We start from the raw sequence: 23,679 nt of genomic DNA, 5'->3' as shown, positions 1-23,679 counted from the left end.
AAGTAAAAATTGCGCAGATGGGGTTTCATGAGGTGCTGCTTCATGTGGACCGTTCAGATTTTGGAGTCATCATGTATGATGGGTTCTCAAAAAAGTTCGTGCGAGTTACATGCGAACTGGTGCGCAGCTGAGCATTTGTACGCGCACGCCCGCACGCGCGCACACACACGCGCACACACACACACACACACACACACACACACACACATATATATATATATATATATATATAGAGAGAGAGAGAGAGAGAGAGAGAGAGAGAGAGAGAGAGAGAGAGAGAGAGAGAGAGAGTCATAGACATTTTCATGTCCAAGATGGATCAGAGAAGGCCTGATTAGAGGCAGAAGTCATCGAGATAGTTAGAACCTTAAAACAGGTATATCTTGCAAACTGGTATGAGTTACTCGACGTACCATACATGATTTTGGGGTAGGACGAGCTACTTTAGCCTACCAATCTAGCTATTCTGGGTTACCCACACCAAATTTGTGAGATTCCATCATAACAACATCAAACATTGCCCACACCAAATTTGTGAGATTCCATAGTATCTACATCAAACATTGCCCACACCAAATTTGTGAGATTCCATCGTATCGACATCAAACATTGCCCACACCAAATTTGTGAGATTCCATCATATGGACATCAAACATTGCCCACACCAAGAATGTACACAACCATCAGTGTGGACTGTAAGGTTTACATCCATTGAGTGTATAAAGCCAATGTGCTTAAAACATCTAAGCCAGTGAAAAGACAGGGCCGCCATGATGATCATCAAGGAAAAATAGATAGAGAGAGAGAAGCAGATTCATTCATTCAGTGGCACACTTATAAATTGAGTAAATCTGCGGGTTGAATATTCATATGCACTGTCTATCAATTATTTTTCAGTGGGGCCCAACTAATGAATGGATTCACTGATCTTTATGCTAAATAATCTTCAGGGTGGGACATACTATTTAATTAATCTGTATGTCATATATATTTAATTTACATAGTAAAAGAAAAATAAAAATAAAATTAAATTTACTTCTAAATATGCATGAATTAATATAATACATATTCAAAAACATACTTTAATCATAACCTTACTCTTTCTCTCCTCTTTTGCTAGAGCATGATCGGCATCATACATGTGAACATATGCAAGATCCAAGCCATCCATCGAGTTGGTCCCACTGTGAAAATGACATCTACTTGTCAAACCCTCCACAGTTTAGGTTCGCAGCTAAAACCTTAGCAGAGTTTTCAACGCCATTTGCCTGTTCTTAAAACTGTGCCCCACCTAAATAATGGAGCCCTGACTTTTGTAGAAGATCTTCCAGATGGTCAAATCAAATCCATCCAATGGATCTGGATCTGTGCATTTTGCCTCTGTATTTACACTAGCAATGTATTGTAACTTAAAATTTCCATAAAATGTTGGTAGGTATGTATCCAATGTAAAACGCCCACAGTTGAAGGTTGCTGCTACATGACAATCCCATCATGGTAGGGTTCTCAATGGGTACCCAATGGACCCAACCCGATTTAACGGATCTAGGCCCAATATCTCGGACCCATTTAGAAATATAACAGGTTTGGATCCACCACTTTGGATCCGGTTACAAAATTAGCTCTACTCGGTCCCAGTCGGATCCATCGTTTTGGACCCGGTTGAGACCGGGCTTAAGGTGGGTCTGATTAATTTTAATAATATAATACTCTATGTGTGTATGCTCACACACAAGGTTCAGCTAACTTAGAAATTAGGGAGTAATTAATATTAAATTAAAGATTATTTAATGTTAATAAATAATCTATTAACAAGGTCGCATAGACCTAGATTTTACTAGGGCTGTCAATGGGCCGGGCCTAGTGTTGGTCTGGCCAAAATTTTGATTTTACTGACCCGAGCGTGGCCCATTGACACCCCTAGATCTTACCCGAAAAGATGAGAGAGAGAGAGAGAGAGAGAGAGAGAGAGAGAGAAGCTTTGAAACACTCGGCAGGATGGTGGACGATACTCAAGCATTTAGAAATTACTTGAATATTGTGTATATAATATATTATAGTTCGAATTAAACCGTCTAGATTATGTATATTAGCTTAATCTTATTATTATCTAAAAATTACTCTTATTTGGTTATCTGGCTATCAGATTAATGGAGAGTTATTGGACGGCTGAAAATGAAAAATATCATGCCTTGTTTGAAGAAACTAGGGTCCATGAACCAGAGTTTACGTGATTGGGGTTCCTCAGCTACGCGGCCCAGCTCCAAATCAAGGTAAGCAATCATACATTTTATAAGGAAGAAAGATCATCGGCTCACAGCATGTCAATGCGCATGCAGAAAATGGCTATTCAAAAATCTACATTTTGAAGTGCCTCTGAGATTCCCGCCAACCGTTTAGATGATGGGAGATGTGTGTCCTCAACATTCTGGGTGTTCCCTGTGCCAGTACTATTCATGATGCCCCACTTAATTGGCAGGCGTATGCAATGTTGAGATGATCTGGACCATTCATCCGATGGACCTCACTTTGATTAGCCTAGCCTAAAACGTTTGACCAATCCATGGTGGTTCGCACTTTATGAATTTTCAGATTATATTGTGGTCTAGGGTTGGGTCTAAGCACTTGGGTTAACAACAGGATGGGCTAGACAGCAGGGGGTCAAATTCTGGCTTGATTCAGGTGGGCCTAGTTTTCTATAGAGGCCCCTGATTTTGAAGCATGGCTTTGTAATAGAAGCCTTGGGTCTAGCATAGGCCTGGATGTTCGAAAAAATTGCAAGCCTTTGTAGTATCATTGATGGGAGACACTACAAAATATCACGCCCTCTTAACTGTCAGAATGGGCCTGTTATGTACACAATTGGCAAGCCAGCAGTCGGATTGGCTACTATCATCCTTTTTAAAAAAATAAAAAATAAAAATAAAAATTATTTGACGCATGTTATATTAATCAAGGGGCCCAAGACATGTACGCAGTAGATTGCTGAAAAGCAGACCCCACCGGTATCATTTCTGGGCCGAACAAAACCTTTCCACCCACGATCAATCACGACACTTAATTAACAACACATTTAGAATAGTATTTACTCTTCAGACCACTTCCTATATGTGTGAATTGGATTTCTCAGAAATAGAATTTCACTTGAATTTATATGTTTGGATGGAGAATTTCTATACTGCGGGTACACAGAGAACCATAGAAATCAAGAAGCTAAGAAAATGTAGAAGACCAATGCAGCCCAGCTATCAGTTCAAAAGATTGTAAGCTGGCAAATCCTTAATGCTGGAGACGTCTTCCAATGCTAGCTCACGCTCCAGCTGCGGTAGTGTCGATTTCAAAACCTCCTAGAAAGATGAGGAAGACAGATCAAAGAGAAAAAAAATCAGGTAAACAAAATTTCAAGGGAACCCAATTCCTTTAGCGACACAAGGATGAATGTGATGAGGTCAATCACCGTCTTCCTCAAGGATAACTAATTCGAATCCATGAAGCTTCTTTGGACTCTTTTAGAGACTACTCGAATCCACAAGGAAAAATCAAGAAAATAGAAATAATATTCTAGAAAATTTGTAAATTGGTTAATTCTTGAATAAACAAGTTTACACCCCTTTAAATAGGGATACTAAGCCATGAAATAAGTTCCGGAATTAAATTACAGCTAAAACTCCTAGAAATCATGACTTACTATAAATAGTAATCTTACAATTTACAGACGGTCATAATTCCTACAACTGCGCATGGTTTTTAGCTAAAGATAGTAAGTGTTCTATTTGGCTGAACCATGATGTTCCCCTAACTATTCTAACCACTTTTCATGTTGACGCAGCTCCTGGAGCCCAACAATGAAGAGTTGTACTTAAACTAAAACTTGCTATAAATAGTAAAAACAAAATTAAATTGGGAATTTAACTGTTGAACTGATGGGCAAATTTGGTGATGGCAAATTCATTAACACATTCTACCCAAAATTATATATGGTATTTCGCAAATTCAGCATTGGAATTCCACTGTTTGCGATATACATCATCCAGGCTAGGTTACTCAGGTACATTTTCCAATCTCCAACTGGGCCCTTTCTGATCCATCTTGACCATGAAACTGGCCACGACCCGCTCTACATCATCTAGGCTAGGTTACTAAGGTACATTTTCTGCCTTCTCTTAAATGGGGTGATGGCTCATCTACCGTTCATGTGGGTACTGATCCAAACAATCCAAATTGTGGACCATCCAATGGAGGTCATGGAATGGAGATGATCAGAGGTATAGATTCAACGATTGATATAAGATGGTTAAGATTCATCCTATTGATGTGATTTCCAGGATATGCTCCATCTACAACAGGACCCACGATTTGGATATCTATAGACACAAATGTATGCCATTTGTGTGCCCGATAAGATCAAGCCACTGTCAATGAAATGGAGTGTCACAGCGGTGCTTACATTGAATTCCATATAAGAAGCAAGCTTCACAAGCCACTGAGCATTCATCATCTGAAATGACACAGAGTAGAGGTTACCAAATGCCATTTCATCTTCTCCAAGCATCTCCAGAAGTCGAACACCTGTTAATGAAGTAGTCTTGCCTGCAAGAAAGTTCCAACCATACGTGATTTTCATTTTCAATGAACACAGTCACAGGAAGACATTTTTAATGTGGGTACCCAATCAACCCGACCCGATTTTAATGGGTCAGGCCAGGTTTGGGTATCACTTTTTGGATCCAATTAAAAATCGGTCTAGAGGTTTTGGGTTGGGTCGAGGCAGTTTTAATAGTAAAACTATGTATTTTTAACATGCATTGATTATTCCAGTAAGAAATGAGTTTCCCTATGCTGCACACGTGTAAGAGAGACTATTTATACACATCATGCATCCCCCAAAGCAGCATGCTTGTGTGAGATCTAATCCATCCAGTAGGTAGGCCTAATCATATAAATGCTCTTGACTGTCCCAAAGCCAACTCCAAATTTAGATCCAAAGACTCAATGGGTACCTCGAATCCGATAAGATCCAGGTTTTTAAGAACCAAACCAGACATAAAAGGACCCAAACCTGGCAAGAACCGAGCCTGGTAAGCCCAGGCGCAGGTACTACAAGACCCAACCCTTTGACAGCCCTACCTGTTTGGGTGCCACTTAAAAATGAGTTCATTGCATTTTAATAAATAGTAATTATGTATTAGAGATCATGATTGATGCTTATTAAGATTACCTTGCTAGAAAAGAAATGGGGCGTTCGATAGCATTGACATACATCCAATACCTGCCGAATGACATTGAGTGCCACCTCAAAAACAGTCCAGCAATCAATTAGAATTTTTTCAGATTTTCTCGATGTGATTGAGTTGTCGATATCGATGCTATCGACAGATGCTCAATGGAATTGAGTGGATTGTCGATGACATTGACAAACCCTATTACATAAAAAGTTAAGACATCTGACAACATAGAGTGAGCTCAGATGAAAATGGATTTCTTGCCAAAGCCTGTTGTAGGTTTATGTGCTTGGACGCTAAGTGAGGCCCACTGTGATGTTTGTGAGAAATCCACCCTGTCAATCCATTTTTCGAGCTCATTTTAGGATATGAGACCAAAAATAAGGAAGATCTATAACTCAAGGGAGCCACATCGAGAGGAGAGGATAACAATAGGTAAAGAAATTCCAATCATTGAAATCTTACGGGGTCCACCTTGATATTTATATACTATCCAAACCATTCATAAAGTCATACCCATTGGAATGAACTGAAAACACAAAAAACCAAATTCCTAATATGAAACTCTTATGGCCCTACGATTGTCTCAATTTCCTCTCATGTGGCTCACTTGAGTTCCGGATCCTCCTCATTTTTTGTCTTATATTCTAAAATGAGTTGGAAAATCAGATGCATGGAGTGGATTTCGTTCCTCTAAGTGTGGTCTACTTGATCAACAGATAAATTACAAACAATCAGGTGGGAAGTAGGCATTTTGTAAACGGGCTGCGCTGGTTGGGTTGGGTTTGTCTGGGCCTGGGCCAAGCTAACCTATCAAGTTGGGCTTGGGCCTCCTGTGCCAGAATGCATGCTTGATTGGACTGGCCTGGCCCGACCTAACTCTCTCGAGTTGGACTTGGGCCTCCTGTGCAAGATGCATGCTTGGCTTGGGCCGGGCTCAGTCCTTGAACCTAAAAGTGTCAGTTTGAGTGGAGCATAGCTTGACTCGACCCTGACCATGAGGCCCACCGTGATTATGTACTTTAATCAACGCCGTTCATCCATTTTGAAAACTCATTTTAGGTGATGATTCCAAAAATGAAGCAGATGCAAATCTCAGGTGGACCATAATATAGGAAACAGTGGTAATCGACCATTAAAAATCTCTCCCGGCCACAAAAGTTTTGGATGAATCTAATATTTGTGTAGTCTCTTCATCCATGTCCTTGTGACCTTCTCAACAGGTTGGATGACAAATAAACATTCCTGTGGCCCCATGATGTCTTTAATGATGGGAAATCAATGATAACTCTTTTTTTGACTTTTTTTTTCCGTGGTATGATCCACCTAAAATTTAGATCTGCTTCATTTTTCATTTTTTAGGAACATGTCCTAAAATGAGCTTTCAAGATGGATGGACGGTGTGGATGTAAGGGACATACATCACTGTGGGACCCACAGTTAGGGATCAACCTACGTCCTTGGATCGGGGGATCATCTGGATGAATTATCCAAACTCTTCAGTTGTGGTCATCAAATGTATATCTATATACTCTGTATCTAAGAAAGAGAGAGAGTACCTAGTTGGAACTTGTCCACTTGATGGATCATTTCATCTTCAGTGCCTCATTCGATTCTGAGGTAGTCAATCCAGATGTTTGAGATGTGTGACGATTTGCTCCGATACTTCCTTGTGCATTTATCCGCCAGCATTGGATTGCCAGAGATGCTTTGTAACGCCCTGAAATTCGGGGGTCGAGCATAACTCAGCTCCCGAGTTCCAAAACATCACTTATGCAACATAATTAATGAATGATGTATGTTGACTGTATTAGCACATAAACACGGGATAGATTAAGCCAAAACGCAGATATGATTCAGGGGTAAGTGAATAAAGCAAGCGGAAGACTTATAGTCAAATATGTGTACAAGTGTAAGTCCCTGAATTACATATACAACCAGATCGTGTAAAAGTGTTATTTATCAAAATTTATAAGTACAAGTTACATCATTTCAGTTCCCAAAAATAGTAATCCCATAGATCCCGCGCAACAGACCGAGGCTCGCTAGAACCCGTCTCAAAAAACTGCATATAGGAGAAGGCGGCCTCGTCGTCATCCAGCTCCCTCTGCCTCAGACGTCACATCCACATCTGCAACATCGGGGCCTAAGACAGTCCGGTGGGTGTTCAGAATCCCGAAACGTGGGAGTGAGTGATCAACTCGGTGGAACAATAAGGCCTTTGGTTAACATGCTATCGATTCAATCAAACAAGAATGATAAAGCAGACAATTAAATAAATCCTAAGTACTCTTGTTAATGCAAGTATGAATGCAATATGATGCGTGCCCTCACGCGTACACCCTCAGCGTCTTCATCTTACGTTACGCATGACATCGCCTCAAAGTGCGCCACATCTACAAAGCACATGCAAATGCGGTGCATGGATATGATTACCAAGTTGTTATTAGTCCAATTCATACAGGATTGGGAAGCTAAGATACCTTCCTCATATCATCATCCAAACAGTGATCCATACTAGGGTCGTCAATCCTAGACATCTCATACGATCATATAGTTGAGGTCGTAGCAAAGGGCTCGTCACCAATCAATGCACGCCTTTCATGCCCTTACTACCACAGATCGGCTCGTCACCTCCTTGTGGTATCCAGGTATGCTCGAGGTCACTACAAAGGGCTCGTCACCAATCAATGTAGGCCGACAAAAACGAATATAGTGTCCCATACCACCATAATCGGCTCACGAGTTTAGTTGCTCACCGGTCACTACGGGGAGGCTCGTCACCCCAGCGTAGGCCGACGGCTCGACCACGGTGTCCCATACCACCATGTCCGGCTCATGAGTCTTAGCGGATCGGTACCATGGTTATTAGGATTTCACTGGTAAGTTCGGTACCCTAGATTCAAGCAGTAGCGTCCATACATGGTTAACATACATCGGACAATCGGGTTAGTTGACGAACTCGACTAGCACGAGCGCACGTTGAATTGAACGACATAGAGTGCGCAAACACTCGCGTGGCCAAACCACTGCCGCCAACTCTAATACGACTCGGGTTCGTCTAATGCGTCTCACGTGGCGAAAGCAATCTCAACCACGACCAAAGGGTCAATTACCGATTTCTTGGACTAAGGCATAGTCCCAAACATCCTACACTACTACAGATATTCATATGGAATGTAAAACAATAATGGAACAATAACTCAAATCATGTTACATACACATCGAATAATATCAACTTAACATAAATGTAAGCATAGGAGATGCTTGAATTTAAATAACTTGGAATGTAAATGCATAAAGAAATCATGCGCATCCATAGGAGTATTGAGAATCACTTCTCAACGCCCACATTTAGTGTAATCAGTTACACTTAGGTCATTCATGCATTTCTACAAACACTTATCATACATGGAACAACATACATGACGCATGTTGAAATACATGCACTTAGCCAATTCCTTTTATCAAGGAGTTGTCATACATGCATCTAGCATACATACATGACCAATAATCATGGCAAACATAAGTGCATTTCTATACGTATACGGTACTTTATAAATACACATAGAATACACAAATCTCAATATAGCACATGCATATCGGAAAGCAATGCAAACATAACATTTGACATGTGAAATCTCATCCATAACAAGAATAAATCACTAAGCTGGGATTGAAAGCCTTGAAAACCATAACCTATACACTTAAAGTCCGCACCTTAAGCAAAGAAAGAACCGCCGAACTCGATTTAGACGAGTTGTCTTCGTCAACGGCGCAAGAATACCCTAAAATAAGGATAGAAATGAGATACAACAACACCAAGTCTAATCTAAGCTCTAACACGGGTTAGGGTTAGGTTAACTTACCCCAAAAGAACTTAGAATCGTCAGAGGAACGATTCAAAGTGAAGATTCAAAGGTGAAGAAGAACAAGGAAGAATCAAGATGATTCACCAACCAATCTCTCTCACTAACTCTCTCTTTTCCACTCTCTCTCCAAGCTAGGGTTAGAGAAAATTCGTATGGAAATGAGAGCTAGGGTTTAAGGACTATATATAGGCCTTAAAATGATGGAAATAACCCTAGGGGGTCAAGGTATACTTAGGTAATAACCAAAGTACGCCTTTCTCGATCCAACGAAGCACTTGGTGGGCCTATAACCACGAAAGGTCGGACTTAAGCTCACCGACCATGGATCTAGGTCAGCCTGAGTTTTCGTACCCGACCGGCTCTTCAGATCGGCCGTGGCGGACCACACTCAATTCAACGGTCACGGAAACTCGATCGAGTCCACAAGCACTAGGATATGCCAGGGCCAACCTCCTGATTCGAGGGTGAAATTGGGTCGAATCCAACGGTCGATAGCTTAAAATCGTCGCGCAAGCGGACACGACTCAATTTCATAAAAGCTTATTAAATTCCAACCGTTCTCACACTCTTCACTCCGAACTCAATCAAATCGACCCGGAACATCAGATCGACTTGATTTTGAGGTGAAGACCAAGCCCAACTCGGTGACCGCAATGCTAAGATCATCGCCATCGGACTTTCGATGCGCGGTGTAGGTCCGATCCAGATCTTCCGAAAAATCCCGAACAACCGGATTTAGCGATGGATCCCATATTCCGAGTAACGTAGCGCTCACTAATCTACACGCGTTTAGAGCCATGCAGATACAATTTAAAGTGATTGATGCGAATTTCACAAGCAATCAAGTAAAGCGCTAATTACCCCAAAACAACTACTTAAGGAAAGATTAGCACAAAAATTCCAAGGTCGTTACAATCTACCCCCTTAAAGAAAATTTCGTCCTCGAAATTCATACCTTCATATAAGCCTCGAGGATCGGAGGGTAGGTCTTCCTGACCCTGCTGATTCCCAAGTAGCCTCTTCACGCCATGATGCGACCATAACACCTTCACGAGAGGGATAACCTTGCTACGCAGCACTGCTCCTTTCTATCCGAGAATACGTGTTGGTTGCGCAGTACATAAGTGGCATCCTCACTTAACTGCACTTGCTCCCAACTAATAATATGCGAAGGATCAGGAACGTACTACTTCTTCAACATAGAGATATGAAATACGTTATGCACGCCCGCAAGAGGTGTGGGCAAAGCAAGGCGGTAAGCTACCGCTCCCACTCGATCCGAACTTGAAATGGACCAATAAATCTCGGCGTCGGCTCCCCTTCCTACCGAACCGCAAAACTCCCTTCATAGGAGAGACCTTGAGAAAAACATGATCTCCCACTACGAACTCAAGCGGTCGACGCCTCGTATCAACATAACTCTTATGCTCTGCGCTGCTAGAAGTCGACGTCGAATGATGTCGACCTTCTCTGAAGTCACTGCACCAATTCAGGCCAAGCAAACTACGCTCACCAATTTACGCCCAACAATGTGGTGCTCTGCACGGCGACCATACAACGCCTCGAAGGGAGCCATACCGATACTCGCTGAAACTATTATTATACGCGAACTCTGCATCAAGACAATCATCCCAACTGTCTTTGAAATCCAAAACACAAGCTCGCAACATATCTTCCAGGACTTGATTCACGCGCTCCGTCTGCCCATCTGTTTGCGGATGAAACGCGGTGCTGAACTTCAGTTTCACACCCATTGCTTCTTGGATACGAGTCCAGAAGATAGATGTAAAACGCGTGTCTCTATCAGACACAATCTCCAGGGGAACTCCATGCAGACGCACTATCTCCTTGATATACAACCTAGCCAACTCGTCTGCAGAGTAAGTGACTCTGATCGGTAAGAAATGCGCCGACTTCGTTAATCGATCGACGATCACCCAAATAGAGTCAAATCCCTTTCTCGTCCTCGGCAACCCAGAAATAAAATCCATAGAGATGAAATCCCACTTCCATTCAGCTATGGGCATGGGCTGAAGCAGTCCAGGAGGTCGGCGATGCTCTGCCTTGACCTGGCACGTGAGACAACGAGAAACAAATTCAGCAATCTGGACCTTCATATTGTCCCACCAATAAGACCTCTTCATATCCCGATACATCTTCGTGCTACCTGGATGCATCGCAAGCTTAGAACTATGGGCTAACTCGAGAACCTCACGTCTCAAGTCAGGGATGTCAGGAACACATAACCGGCCACGAAAACGTAGGCCCCCATCAGAACTAACACTCCAGTCGGAGTTCCCATCTGTACCAACCCGCTGCCTCATCTTCACCAAGAGCTCATCATCTACCTGAGCTGCAACGATCCTCTCGTCGATGACGGGCTGTACACGAATGTGTGCGATAACCTCATACGGCTCAACCACCGTAAGCTTCGCTCAAAATCGCGCACGAACTCCAACATCTCCCACTCTGCTATCATCAGGAGCCGCAAACTCCAAAGCCTTCTTGCGACTCAACGCATCGCCACAAGGTTCGCCTTACCGGGATGGTAAGAAACATCGAACTTGAAGTCCTTCAATGTTTCCATCCATCTGTTGCCTCATATTCAAATCACGCTGCGTGAAAATATACTTAATGCTCTTGTGGTCGCAAAAGAGCTCGAACTCCTCACCATAAAGGTAATGTCTCCAAAGCTTTAATGCGAAGATGACACCTGCCATCCATGTCGTGCGTAGGGTAATTCTCTTCGTGTTTCCTTAATCGACGCGAAGCATAAGCAATCACCTGTCCTTCCGCATAAGGACACAACCCAGCAGACCAACGCGAGAGGCGTCGGTATATATAATATACTTAACCCCTTGCTCGCAATACTAGCACAGGGGCGGACGTCAACTTGTCCTTCGGCTCCTAACTCCGCCCGCTCACTCCAAGCAAACTTCAAATCCTTCCGTGTCACCTACGACAACGATCAATCTTCGAGAAGTTCTGAATAAAGCGTCGATAATACCTGCAAGGCCAAGAAAACTCCTCACCTCGATAACCGAACCAGGTTAGTCCTGCACTGCACCTACCTTGGCAAGGTCGACGGCTATACCTTCCTTGGACACCACATGTCCCGGGAACTTGACTTCCTCTTTCCGGAAATCACACTTCTTGAACTGTGCGAAAAGCCGATGCTCCCTAAGAGTACCCAAAACCGCTCTTAAGTGCTCCTCGTGCTCTGCCGCTCGCCGAATAAATCAAGATGTCATCAATAAATACAATGACGAATCGAAACAGAAAGGCCGAAATACCCTGTTCATCGGATCCATGAACACGGCCGGTGCGTTAGTCGACCCAACGACATCACAAGGAACTCATAATGACCGGAGCTAGTCGCGGTCTTCCGCACGTCCCCATCCTTGACGCGCCACTGATGAACCCTGACCGCAGATCAACCTTCGAAAAGTACCGTGCCCCCTTCAACCGATCAAACAGATCATCAATCACGGGCAAGGGGTACTTATTCTTCACGATTACCAGAAGTTCAACTGCGATAATCAATACACAATCGCAAGGAACCATCCTTCTTCTTCACAAACAACAGTGCTCCCCAAGGAGACACACTGGGCCGAATAAAACCCAATTCTAGCAAACCATCTATCTGCTTCCTCAACTCCTCCATTTCACTCGGAGGCATCCGATAGGTGGGTAAAGAAATGGGCGCTGCACCAGGCATAAGATCGATAGCAAAATCAATCTCACGCTGAGGAGGTAATCCAGGAATCGACTCAAACACATCTTCAAACTCCTGAACTACCGGCGTACTAACCAACGCCGACTCGGCCGAACTCTCCAACAGAGAAGAATAAAAATCAATACGAATAGGGTAACTGACCTGAACGGGGAAAGTAACAATCTCGCCCTCAGGTCCATGGATCGTCACTGATCTCGCTTCACAATCAATCTCAGCTCGCATCCTCGTGAGCCAATCCATACCCATAATAACATCGTAGTGATAAAGCGGTGCGACTAGCAAATCAACACGGATCGATCCACTTCCCAGATCGACCAAACAATCCATACAACGCTTGCCCAAGGCAGAGGACATCCCCGTAGCGGTAGTAAGCGTCACTCTAGGCATAGGAACAGATCTCAAACCCAAACGCCTAACTGCCGCATAAGAAATAAGAGAAGTAGTGGACCCTGTATCCACTAGCACAGAAACGGGAATACCTTCCATATGCGCTGTCACCTCAAAGGACCTCGGCACCAAGTCAGACATAGGCGCTTCTGCTGAAAGCGCATGAACACGAGCTGCTGCTAACGATTTGGCTGAGGAACCATGGGCCGCCGAGGTGGCCTGAAGCCGGATGGCAGGAAGGATGGATGAGCTGGCGCCGATCGAAGAGGAGGAGGAGAAATAACCGAGGCATCGGACGGCTAACCCTCTGCGGTGGAGTAAAACCACCGCTCGCATACGGGAAAAGCAGGAAACGGTCCAAGTGCCCAACCTTCCCACAATAAGAACATCTCAAGATCAGCTCTCATCTGCCGAGCGGGCGGCGAACGCCAAGGAGGAGAATCAACACGCGGCCTCTTGCAAGGAAAGGTGCACCCTGGAAATCCGGTCTCGGCCTAGGAGGCATCGGTGCTCGCATGCGGGGACGCTCTATCTCCGTCCTGCTCGCTCGCAAGGACATGCTCACTAGCTCCGCATATGAAGAAATGCTGCCACAGGAAATCTTCGATCGGATCTCAGTCCCGGCCCCTCAGAAAAACGCCGCATCCTCATCGGTTGACGCCCAGATCAAAGGAACATACCGCCCCAACTCAAGAAACCGGTTCTCATACTCCGTAATCGACAACCCTCCCCGGCGGAGGCGAAGGAACTCACTCTCCTTCTCATGTCAGAACGTAACCGGAAATACTTCTCGTGGAAGCGCGCCTCAAACGCGCTGCCACGACCACACGAAGTCCTCCTCGACGGCGAAGCACACTGTCCCACCACAAACCGGCCTCCTTCTCAAACATGAAGGTGGCAAGCTCAACTTGCTCGACCCACAATCCAGAAACGGCCTCAAAGCATCTTAGAGATGCGGTCAATCCAATACTCGGCCTCCTCTGGCCATGAGAACCCGCAAAAGTAGGAGGTCTCAAGCGCTGGAATCGCTCGAATGTGCCGCTAACACTGACACTGGCACTCCCGGATGGAGGCATAGGTGAAACAGTTGGAGTCTCTATCGACTGAGCAAAGATGCCACCATGGAGGAGAGGAACTCCTGCCGCTGCGATAAGAAACAGAGTGCTGAATCTGTTGTTGCTGCATCAACAACATCATCTGCTCAAACCTATCAACAGGTGAAGCAGAAGAAGGTGCATGGCTCGGCTCAGGAACCGAGGGTGTGACTGGAGGAGCCATAGGTGTCGACCCAACACCAGCACGAGATGGACCCGCCTGTGGATCTGACTGGCTATCGCTCAAGGGAGGAACCCCAGCAAGCGACTCAATCAGAGAAAGACGGGCCGAAGTCTTCGAACCCTTAGGAGGCATCCCTACATTAAATCAAAGGATGCAACCTGTCAGATTCTAAGTCACATAATCCATCCACACAACAACAACACAGCACAACACCAAAACAAACCACATGCATTCCATTAATCAAAATCGTCGCAATACAAGTAGTGCAGCAATACATGAATCACGACTAGGAAAGCATGAAAACAACAACATCTAACACTACAAACAACCACAACTACTACAACCACTAACAGCTACCACACTACAACAACTCCAACTACAAGCCAACAACGGCTACACACAGAAAGAAACACCAAACAAAGCAAAGACGGCCACGACGATGCTACTCGTCGGAGTCAGGAGACGGAGGCGGAGCACCCTTATCCTGCAAGCAACACAGGATAGACTTCAAAGTCCGGGACATCTTCTTGAACTTGTGCTTAACCAAGCCTCGAAGATCCACCATCTCCTGGCGTAAAGCAGCTTGCCCTTCTTCAAGCCGTGTAAGACGGGCATCTCTCGCAATCTGCTCTGCGCCCTCTGGCACCACAAGAGGAGAGCGATCACTCGAATCCGTGCCCCACTCTCTTCCTCGTCTTGCTCGCTTCTTCCTCGAGACTCCGCACCACCTTCAAAGATAACTCTCATCATCACTCTCAGACCCGGCCTCACCCTCCGAGGCAAGCCGACCAGAACCAACCTCCATCCGCTTAAGGGTCCTCAAGTTGAGATGACGAACAGGGACCGGTTTCTCAGCTCCAAGCCTATAGCCAAACTCATGTGCAATCTTGCAAATGAGGCGGCCAAAGGGAAGAGACTCGGTCCGTCTACTCGAACGAGCGATGAGAATAATCTGACGCAGGACGTACGTCGGCACACACAACTTCGCATCCTGCCCCACCTGATATAGAAAATCTACCATCAGGCGCGTACACTCGCTGCGGTTGCTCCACCTGGGATACACATTGAACGTAAAGATGTGGTGAAGCAAACGGAAGTCGTCCGTCATGTGAGAAGCCAAAAGACTCCTATTCGGCTGCCATTCGACCAGACGACCACACAAGGATCGGGTGCGACGATCCCTCTCGCGCACACTGTCCACATTCTTCTCGCTGGCATGCACTTCCCCAAGTGGCACCTTCAAGAGTCGGGATATCAAAGCAACATTGACAATTCCAACTCGACCGCTACCACAGGAAATCTTGAACTGCAGAGGATCCAGCGAAGGCTCCAGAATGTTGGCATAGAAGGCCCGAAAAGTGCTAGCATTCGCGCGATACTCGCCTTCGAACAAGGGACCCCAACCAGCCCCTTCTAGGCGCTCCAACAAAAGGAACTCTCCAAAGAGCCGCGGATCAACATGAGCCTCAAAAAGGACTCTACGCCCCTCATAGACTCCATGCGACAATTCCGCCAACAAGGTCCTATTGACAGGAGCTCGAGGATCGAGGTCCCGCTTCGTCTGGAACTCGCGCGTGGCGGACGTGCTAGCGGCGGCACCTCTCGGCCTCCGTGCACGGGTTGGGCGGCTCGGCCCGGCTTCATCCACGGGCGCTCTCTTCTTCCCCATCAAGGAAAGAAGGGAAGAAATGGAAAAGATGGCCGTCACAATCTCAAAGAGGGCCATGAGAAATGAGAGAAAGAGAGAAATAGGAAGATGGTGAAGCTTCCACACAACTATGAGCCAAAAAGGGAATGAAAGGGCTCAAATGAGAGGGAAAGATGGAGAAATCAGCAATGGAATGGAAGATTTGAGAATGGGGTGATGGGTTTGCACGAAAATGGAAGGAAGATGAAGATTTGGGAGAGATTTGAGAGAGTTTGGAGAGGTTGTTGAAGAAAAGGAGAGCTTGGAAGAGGGTTTTGTGAAGGAAATAGATGAAAGGAAGGGTTTTAAAATGGAAACCGTGGAGGGGTGGGCCACACAAGCCTCATGGACGATCGGCCCGCGTCGGCCCGGCCCGCCTGGCCCGCCGACCGGCGATCCCTCGCCGAACCGGCGATGGCATCGCCGGTCTCTGGACATATCGGCGATGCCTCGCCGATTTGGCGAGGTCCTCCTGGTCCTCCTTGGTCCAAATGATGTGGTTCCCCCCCTGGGTCCCACAGAAAATGCCCCGATTGGCCCCTTGTGTAATTTGAAGCTTATCGGGTCATTCTGACAGAAATCTGATACAGCGATTTCTGGAAGGTTTAAAAATGAATAATGGGAGGGTAGACCATCTACACTCATTAATAGAGGGTCTAGAACAGGTTTCGGGTCGCTGTGTGTGATCAGGTAAGGGTACAGACTCGATCTCGGTAAAGGTTTTCAGGAAACTTTCGCCGATAGAAACTACGGAGCACAAACACAAAGCGATGATAGACCGCACCCAATTACACTATAGTGGTGACAACGTGCGGTGTGTGACCATAACCCAGGTCCGGTTTAATCCAGATCATGCTCTGATACCAACTTGTAACGCCCTGAAATTCGGGGGTCGAGCATAACTCAGCTCCCGAGTTCCAAAACATCACTTATGCAACATAATTAATGAATGATGTATGTTGACTGTATTAGCACATAAACACGGGATAGATTAAGCCAAAACGCAGATATGATTCAGGGGTAAGTGAATAAAGCAAGCGGAAGACTTATAGTAAAATATGTGTACAAGTGTAAGTCCCTGAATTACATATACAACCAGATCGTGTAAAAGTGTTATTTATCAAAATTTATAAGTACAAGTTACATCATTTCAGTTCCCAAAAATAGTAATCCCATAGATCCCGCGCATCGATCGAGGCTCGCTAGAACCCGTCTCAAAACTGCATATAAGAGAAGCAGCCTCATCATCATCCAGCTCTCGCTCTGCCTCAGACGTCACATCCACATCTGCAACATCGGGGCCTAAGACAGAGTCTGGTGTTAAAACACCGTCCCGAAACGTGGGAGTGAGTGATCAACTCGGTGGAACAATAAGGCAATCGGTTAACATGCTATCGTTCAATCAAACAAGAATGATAAAGCGAGACAATTAAATAAATCCTAAGTACTCTTGTTAATGCAAGTATGAATGCAATATGATGCGTGCCCTCACGCGTACACCCTCGGCGTCTTCATCTTACGTTACGCATGACATCGCCTCAAAGTGCGCCACATCTACAAAGCACATGCAAATGCGGTGCATGGATATGATTACCAAGTTGTTATTAGTCCAATTCATACAGAGATTGGGAAGCTAAGATACCTTCCTCATATCATCATCCAAACAGTGATCCATACTAGGGTCGTCAATCCTAGACATCTCATACGATCATATAGTTGAGGTCGTAGCAAAGGGCTCGTCACCAATCAATGCACGCCTTTCATGCCCTTACTACCACAGATCGGCTCGTCACCTCCTTGTGGTATCCGGGTATGCTCGAGGTCACTACAAAGGGCTCGTCACCAATCAATGTAGGCCGACAACAGCACGAATATAGTGTCCCATACCACCATAATCGGCTCACGAGTTTAGTTGCTCACCGGTCACTACGGGAGGCTCGTCACCCCCGTAGGCCGACGGCTCGACCACGGTGTCCCATACCACCATGTCCAGGCTCATGAGTCTTAGCGGATCGGTACCATGGTTATTAGGATTTCACGGTAAGTTCGGTACCCTAGATTCAAGCAAAAATGGCGTCCATACATGGTTAACATACATCGGACAATCGGGTTAGTTGACGAACTCGACTAGCACGAGCGCACGTTGAATTGAGCGACATAGAGTGCGCAAACACTCCGCGTGGCCAAACCACCGCCGCCAACTCTAATACGACTCGGGTTCGTCTAATGCGTCTCACGTGGCGAAAGCAATCTCAACCACGACCAAAGGGTCAATTACCGATTTCCTGGACTAAGGCATAGTCCCAAACATCCTACACTACTACAGATATTCATATGGAATGTAAAACAGTAATGGAACAATAACTCAAATCATGTTACATACACATCTGAATAATATCAACTTAACATAAATGTAAGCATAGGAGATGCTTGAATTTAAATAACTTGGAATGTAACTGCAGAAAGAAATCATGCGCATCCATAGGAGTATTGAGAATCACTTCTCAACGCCCACATTTAGTGTAATCAGTTACACTTAGGTCATTCATGCATTTCTACAAACACTTAGCATACATGGAACAACATACATGACGCATGTTGAAATACATGCACTTAGACAATTCCTTTTATCAAGGAGTTGTCATACATGCATCTAGCATACATACATGACCAATAATCATGGCAAACATAAGTGCATATTCTATACGTATACGGTACTTTATAAATACACATAGAATACACAAATCTCAATATAGCACATGCATATCAGGAAAGCAATGCAAACATAACATTTGACATGTGAAATCTCATCCATAACAAGAATAAATCACTAACTGGGATTGAAAGCCTTGAAAACCATAACCTATACACTTAAAGTCCGCACCTTAAGCAAAGAAAGAACCGCCAAGCTGATTTAGACAAGTTGTCTTCGTCAACGGCGCAAGAATACCCTAAAATAAGGATAGAAATGAGATACAACAACACCCAGTCTAATCTAAGCTCTCACACCGGTGAGGGTGAGGTTAACTTACCCCAAAAGAACTCAGAATCGTCAGAGGAACGATTCAAAGTGAAGATTCAAAGGTGAAGAAGAACAAGGAAGAATCAAGATGATTCACCAACCAATCTCTCTCACTAACTCTCTCTTTTCCACTCTCTCTCCAAGCTAGGGTTAGAGAAAATTCGTATGGAAATGAGAGCTAGGGTTTAAGGACTATATATAGGCCTTAAAATGATGGAAATAACCCCTGGGGTCAAGGTATACTTAGGTAATAACCAAAGTACGCCTTTCTCGATCCAACGAAGCACTTGGTGGGCCTATAACCACGAAAGGTCGGACTTAAGCTCACCGACCATGGATCTAGGTCAGCCTGAGTTTTCATCGACCGGCTCTTCAGATCGGCCGTGGCGGACCACACTCAATTCAAGGGTCACGGAACTCGATCAAGTCCACAAGCACTAGGATATGCATGGGCCACATCCTGATCGGAGGGTGAAATTGGGTCAAGAATCCAACGGTCGATAGCTTAAAATCGTCGCGCAAGCGGCAACGACTCAATTTCATAAAAAGCTTATTAAATTCCAACCGTTCTCACACTCTTCACTCCGAACTCAATCAAATCGACCTAAAACATCATCTGGACTTGATTTTCGAGGTGATGGCCAAGTCCAACAAGGTGACCGCAACAGCCTAAGATCATCGCCATCGGACTTTCGATGCGCGGTCTAGGTCCGTTCCAGATCTTCCAAAAAATCCCCAGAACGACTGGATTTAGCGATGGATCCCAGATTTCAGAGTAACGTAGCGCTCACTAATCTGCACGTTTAGAGCCATGCAGATACAATTTAAAGTGATTGATGCGAATTTCACAAGCAATCAAGTAGAGCGCTAATTACCCCAAAAACAACTACTTAAGGAAAGATTAGCACAAAAATTCCAAGGTCGTTACATGCTTAAATCTTGGAGACAGGTAAGGCCCCACAACCCTTGAGGCAATGACTGCAACTCGGGGCAGTAGTAGATCTGGAGACTCCTAAGAGACTTGAGCTGTCCCAAATCATCAGGAAGAGACCTCAATTTAGAGCAATACGCGATGGTAAGAGTCTCTAGTGACTCCAATTGTTTCCATCCGTAGGGGAGACATGTTGTGTTCTCTAAATTAATGATCGTAAACATCTTGAGGCTTGGGAGGTTCGGTAATGGCCACAAAATCTCGCCACATCCCGAGATGTCGAGGGACGTTAGACTTTTCGGGAGTTCTGTCGGCAGTGCCTTCAATTTCCAGCAGTCGTGAATTATTAATGAGTGTAGAGACGGCATTATCTCTGTGTCTTCTAATCTCAACTCCCACTCTTCCAATTCATACATGTTACTGAACTGGAGCTCTTCCAGCTTCGGGAATGCCACCCCGTTTATGCCCCCACCACTGCTATTCCCGTAAAACTCACTTCCCACCCGTTTTACAAGACCTGCGTTTATTTTAAGGTATTTAAGCGAAGGTAGTCTCCCTAGCCCAGGCAACTGTGTACAGTTATTGCAATCCATTAATATCAGCTTGACTAAATTTGAGAAAGATGATTCTCCTATCCAGGTTGGGAACTTGGAACCAATGTATCCCCTAATTTCCAGCTCTTCTAGGTTTGCAAGGGACGGCCGGAGGGCTTCAACTACATTTTCCATCCTCTCCACCTCACCATTTCCTGACATTTCAAGAGCATCATCTGATGACATATTTAGAGACAATACGCGAAGTTGTAACTTGTTCTCCAGTTGTGCTTCCTTAGCCTCATCCACGCTCGCCACTCTCTCCAAGTGTTCTATTGGTAGCTTTCCTTGGAGAGAGTCAAGTCGCTTCAGCTCTCCAATCTTACATCCCCCATCGCCTCCCACAATAAACCTACTCAACGTTCGAAGGGAACTTATTCTCCCCAACCCTTCCGGTAAGTGCTTTAGTTCCGGTGTGTCTTCAATTTCTAGATGTCTCAAGCGGACCATTGCACTCATCCCACTTGGCAGTCTTTGGAGGCGGCCACACATATTCAACTTCAAGGTCTGCATATTGCTGAGACTACTCACTGATTCCGGCAACTCAACTATCGTTGAATCAGACAAGTCAAGATATCGTAAATGCTTCAGCAACCCAATTGAGCTTGGCAATTCTTTAACATGGAAATTGAATGCCCTAAGGGACCTGGCGCATTGGAAAAAATGATCAGGGATGGTATCAATTTCTGAATGTCCGGTCAGGAGGAGTGTTCGCAATTTTTTTGCATGACATAGAGGGGCAGGAATGTGTGAGGTTTCCCTGGTGGCAATAAATGATGAATGACGGACTGTAAGTACAGAGCTGGAGTCCGACTTTCCATTCTCAAAGATGCAACATTCATTCTTTGTAATGAATTGGACGAGATCGTGAAGGAGATCATGTATTGTACATCTGCCTCGTACTTCATATGGAAGCACCACTTTTTGAAACAAAGACTGCGCCAGTAGTTCGTCAAAGTACTCTCCTCCAATTGCTTCCATCTCTCTTTTTCCATCGGGCTTGATGAAACCCTGAGCTAACCACAACTTGACCAATGTATCCTTCTCCATCATATAATCTTTCGGAAATACTGAGCAATATGCAAAACACTGCTTCAAATGGACAGACAAATTATAATAGCTCAGCAACAAAGCCGGTAAGATACCTTTCGCGATGTCTCGTATTTCCCATGTTTGGCTTTGCAAGATGTCCTTCCAATCTTGTGTGGTCATCTTGGAACGCATGACGCTTCCAATTACCTTTAACGAAAGAGGCACTCCTTTACACTTCTTCACTATCTTTCTTCCGATCTTTTCCAACGCCCGGCAATCTTCCACTTTCCTCCCAGCGAAAGCTCTGGTTCTGAACAGTAACCAGCTATCATCATAGGATAAACCTTTCAATTCATGCATGTAGGCAGACGGCATGCATGTATTTGCAACCTTCTCGCTGCGAGTGGTGACCAAAATTTTACTTCCAGGAGCACCTCTTTGCAAGGAAAGCATTAATTTCTCCCACCTGTCACTATCATCGTTCCACACATCATCAAGCACAATCAAGAATAGCTTGCCCTGTAATGTTTGGATAAGCTGCTTTTGCAATGAGTCCAGCTGAGAATCCGGTGGACTTGTCCCTCCAGCTGCTTTTATAATTTCTTTTGTAAGATTTATGACATTAAAATCATCAGATACACAGACCCATGGAAACACATTGAAATGGCTCCTCACCCTTTTATCATTGTGGATCAATTGAGCAAGAGTCGTCTTGCCCAACCCGCCAACGCCTACTATCGAAATGACATGAATCCCTCCCTCCTCAGAACTGCTCCCGCTGACCAACTTGCTTATTATTATATCTTTGTCTCTGTCTCTCCCGAGCATCTTCGATTCATCTACGAGCGAACTAGTTTGAAACTCGGCCTTGTCAGGATGACTACCTCCACGGAAACTGTGAATCTCCGTAAAACTGAACTTACTTTTGTCAGCTGCAATCTGATCCAGCTTCGCACTTACTTCTTTTATCTGTTGCGCAAAATTTCGCTGTGATGCAATTTTGTTGGAAATTGTGGGAAAAAAGGTCCGAACCTTATCTCCAATGCTGCGATTATCAGTATCGTCACCGTCGGTCCATGATTCATGGGCCAACCTTATCCAATCTTCTAGACCGCAACATGTAAAGAGTGAAAATAACCACCTCCATGCCTGGTTTTCCATGCGCTGCCGATCGTCACCATCGTTTGTCTCTGATTCAGGTTCTGGCCATGGAATCATCTCATCTAGCAAGTCCTCCACATCGTAAGCCACGTCTTTGAGCTTTTTTAACCAAACTTGCATGCTTTCGTTGTGAAATTGGATAATTTCTGCATCATTAAGAAGTGCTTGAATGGATTCGAACGTAGAAGATATCTTTTCAAGTTCTGCTTGGGCACCACCAACCGAATCAACCTCTTCCCCGAGTTTCTTCATAACATTTGAAACAAGTGCATCTCGAATTTTCTTCATAACCATCGAAACAAGCGAATCTGCCATTGTTTCAGAACACGCACAGAGAGAGAGAGAGAGAGAGAGAGAGAGAGAGAGAGAGAGAGAGAGAGAGATCAGATTGTAGGAAATCGAGAGTGAGAGAGTGATCAGATCTCAGGAAATTGAGAGGGAGAGTTCGATGATGGAAGAAATGGTGAGAGATAGAGATGAGAGCTAGAGAGAGAGGTATGATTGCAGGAAATGAGGAGAGAGAGAGAGAGAGAGAGATAAGATTACAGGAAATTTAGAGCGAGAGTAGCAGGAAATTGAGAGGGAGAGAGTGATGATCGAAGAAATGAGAGAGATGAGAGATGAGATGGTAGGAAATCTAGAGAAAGAGATATGGGATATGAGATGCCACGAAAATTGAGAGAGAGATAGACAGAGATACTTCAGGAAACTGAGAGAGAGAGAGGGATCAGATCGCAGGAAACTGAGAGGGAAAGCGA

At 44.8% G+C, this 23,679-nt stretch overlaps 1 protein-coding gene across 2 annotated transcripts in view; it reads right to left on the bottom strand.

The window, feature by feature from the left end:
* The window catches only part of LOC131227215 (disease resistance protein RGA2-like), a 112,662-nt gene extending 89,399 nt beyond the window's left edge, over window positions 1–23,263 (bottom strand). For both annotated transcript variants that reach the window (XR_009162112.1, XM_058222964.1), the window contains exon 1: window positions 22,793–23,263. Coding sequence is in view for 1 of the 2 variants with exons in the window: in XM_058222964.1 (XP_058078947.1) it covers window positions 22,793–23,236 (444 nt within the window). In the remaining variant the exon portion in view is untranslated. The remainder of the gene's footprint in view (window positions 1–22,792) is intronic.
* Between the last annotated feature and the right edge of the window lie 416 nt (window positions 23,264–23,679).

Source organism: Magnolia sinica, chromosome 15, assembly GCF_029962835.1.
Source record: "Magnolia sinica isolate HGM2019 chromosome 15, MsV1, whole genome shotgun sequence".
Classification (NCBI taxonomy): Eukaryota; Viridiplantae; Streptophyta; class Magnoliopsida; order Magnoliales; family Magnoliaceae; genus Magnolia; species Magnolia sinica.
This window is presented reverse-complemented; position numbering and strand designations above follow the sequence as displayed.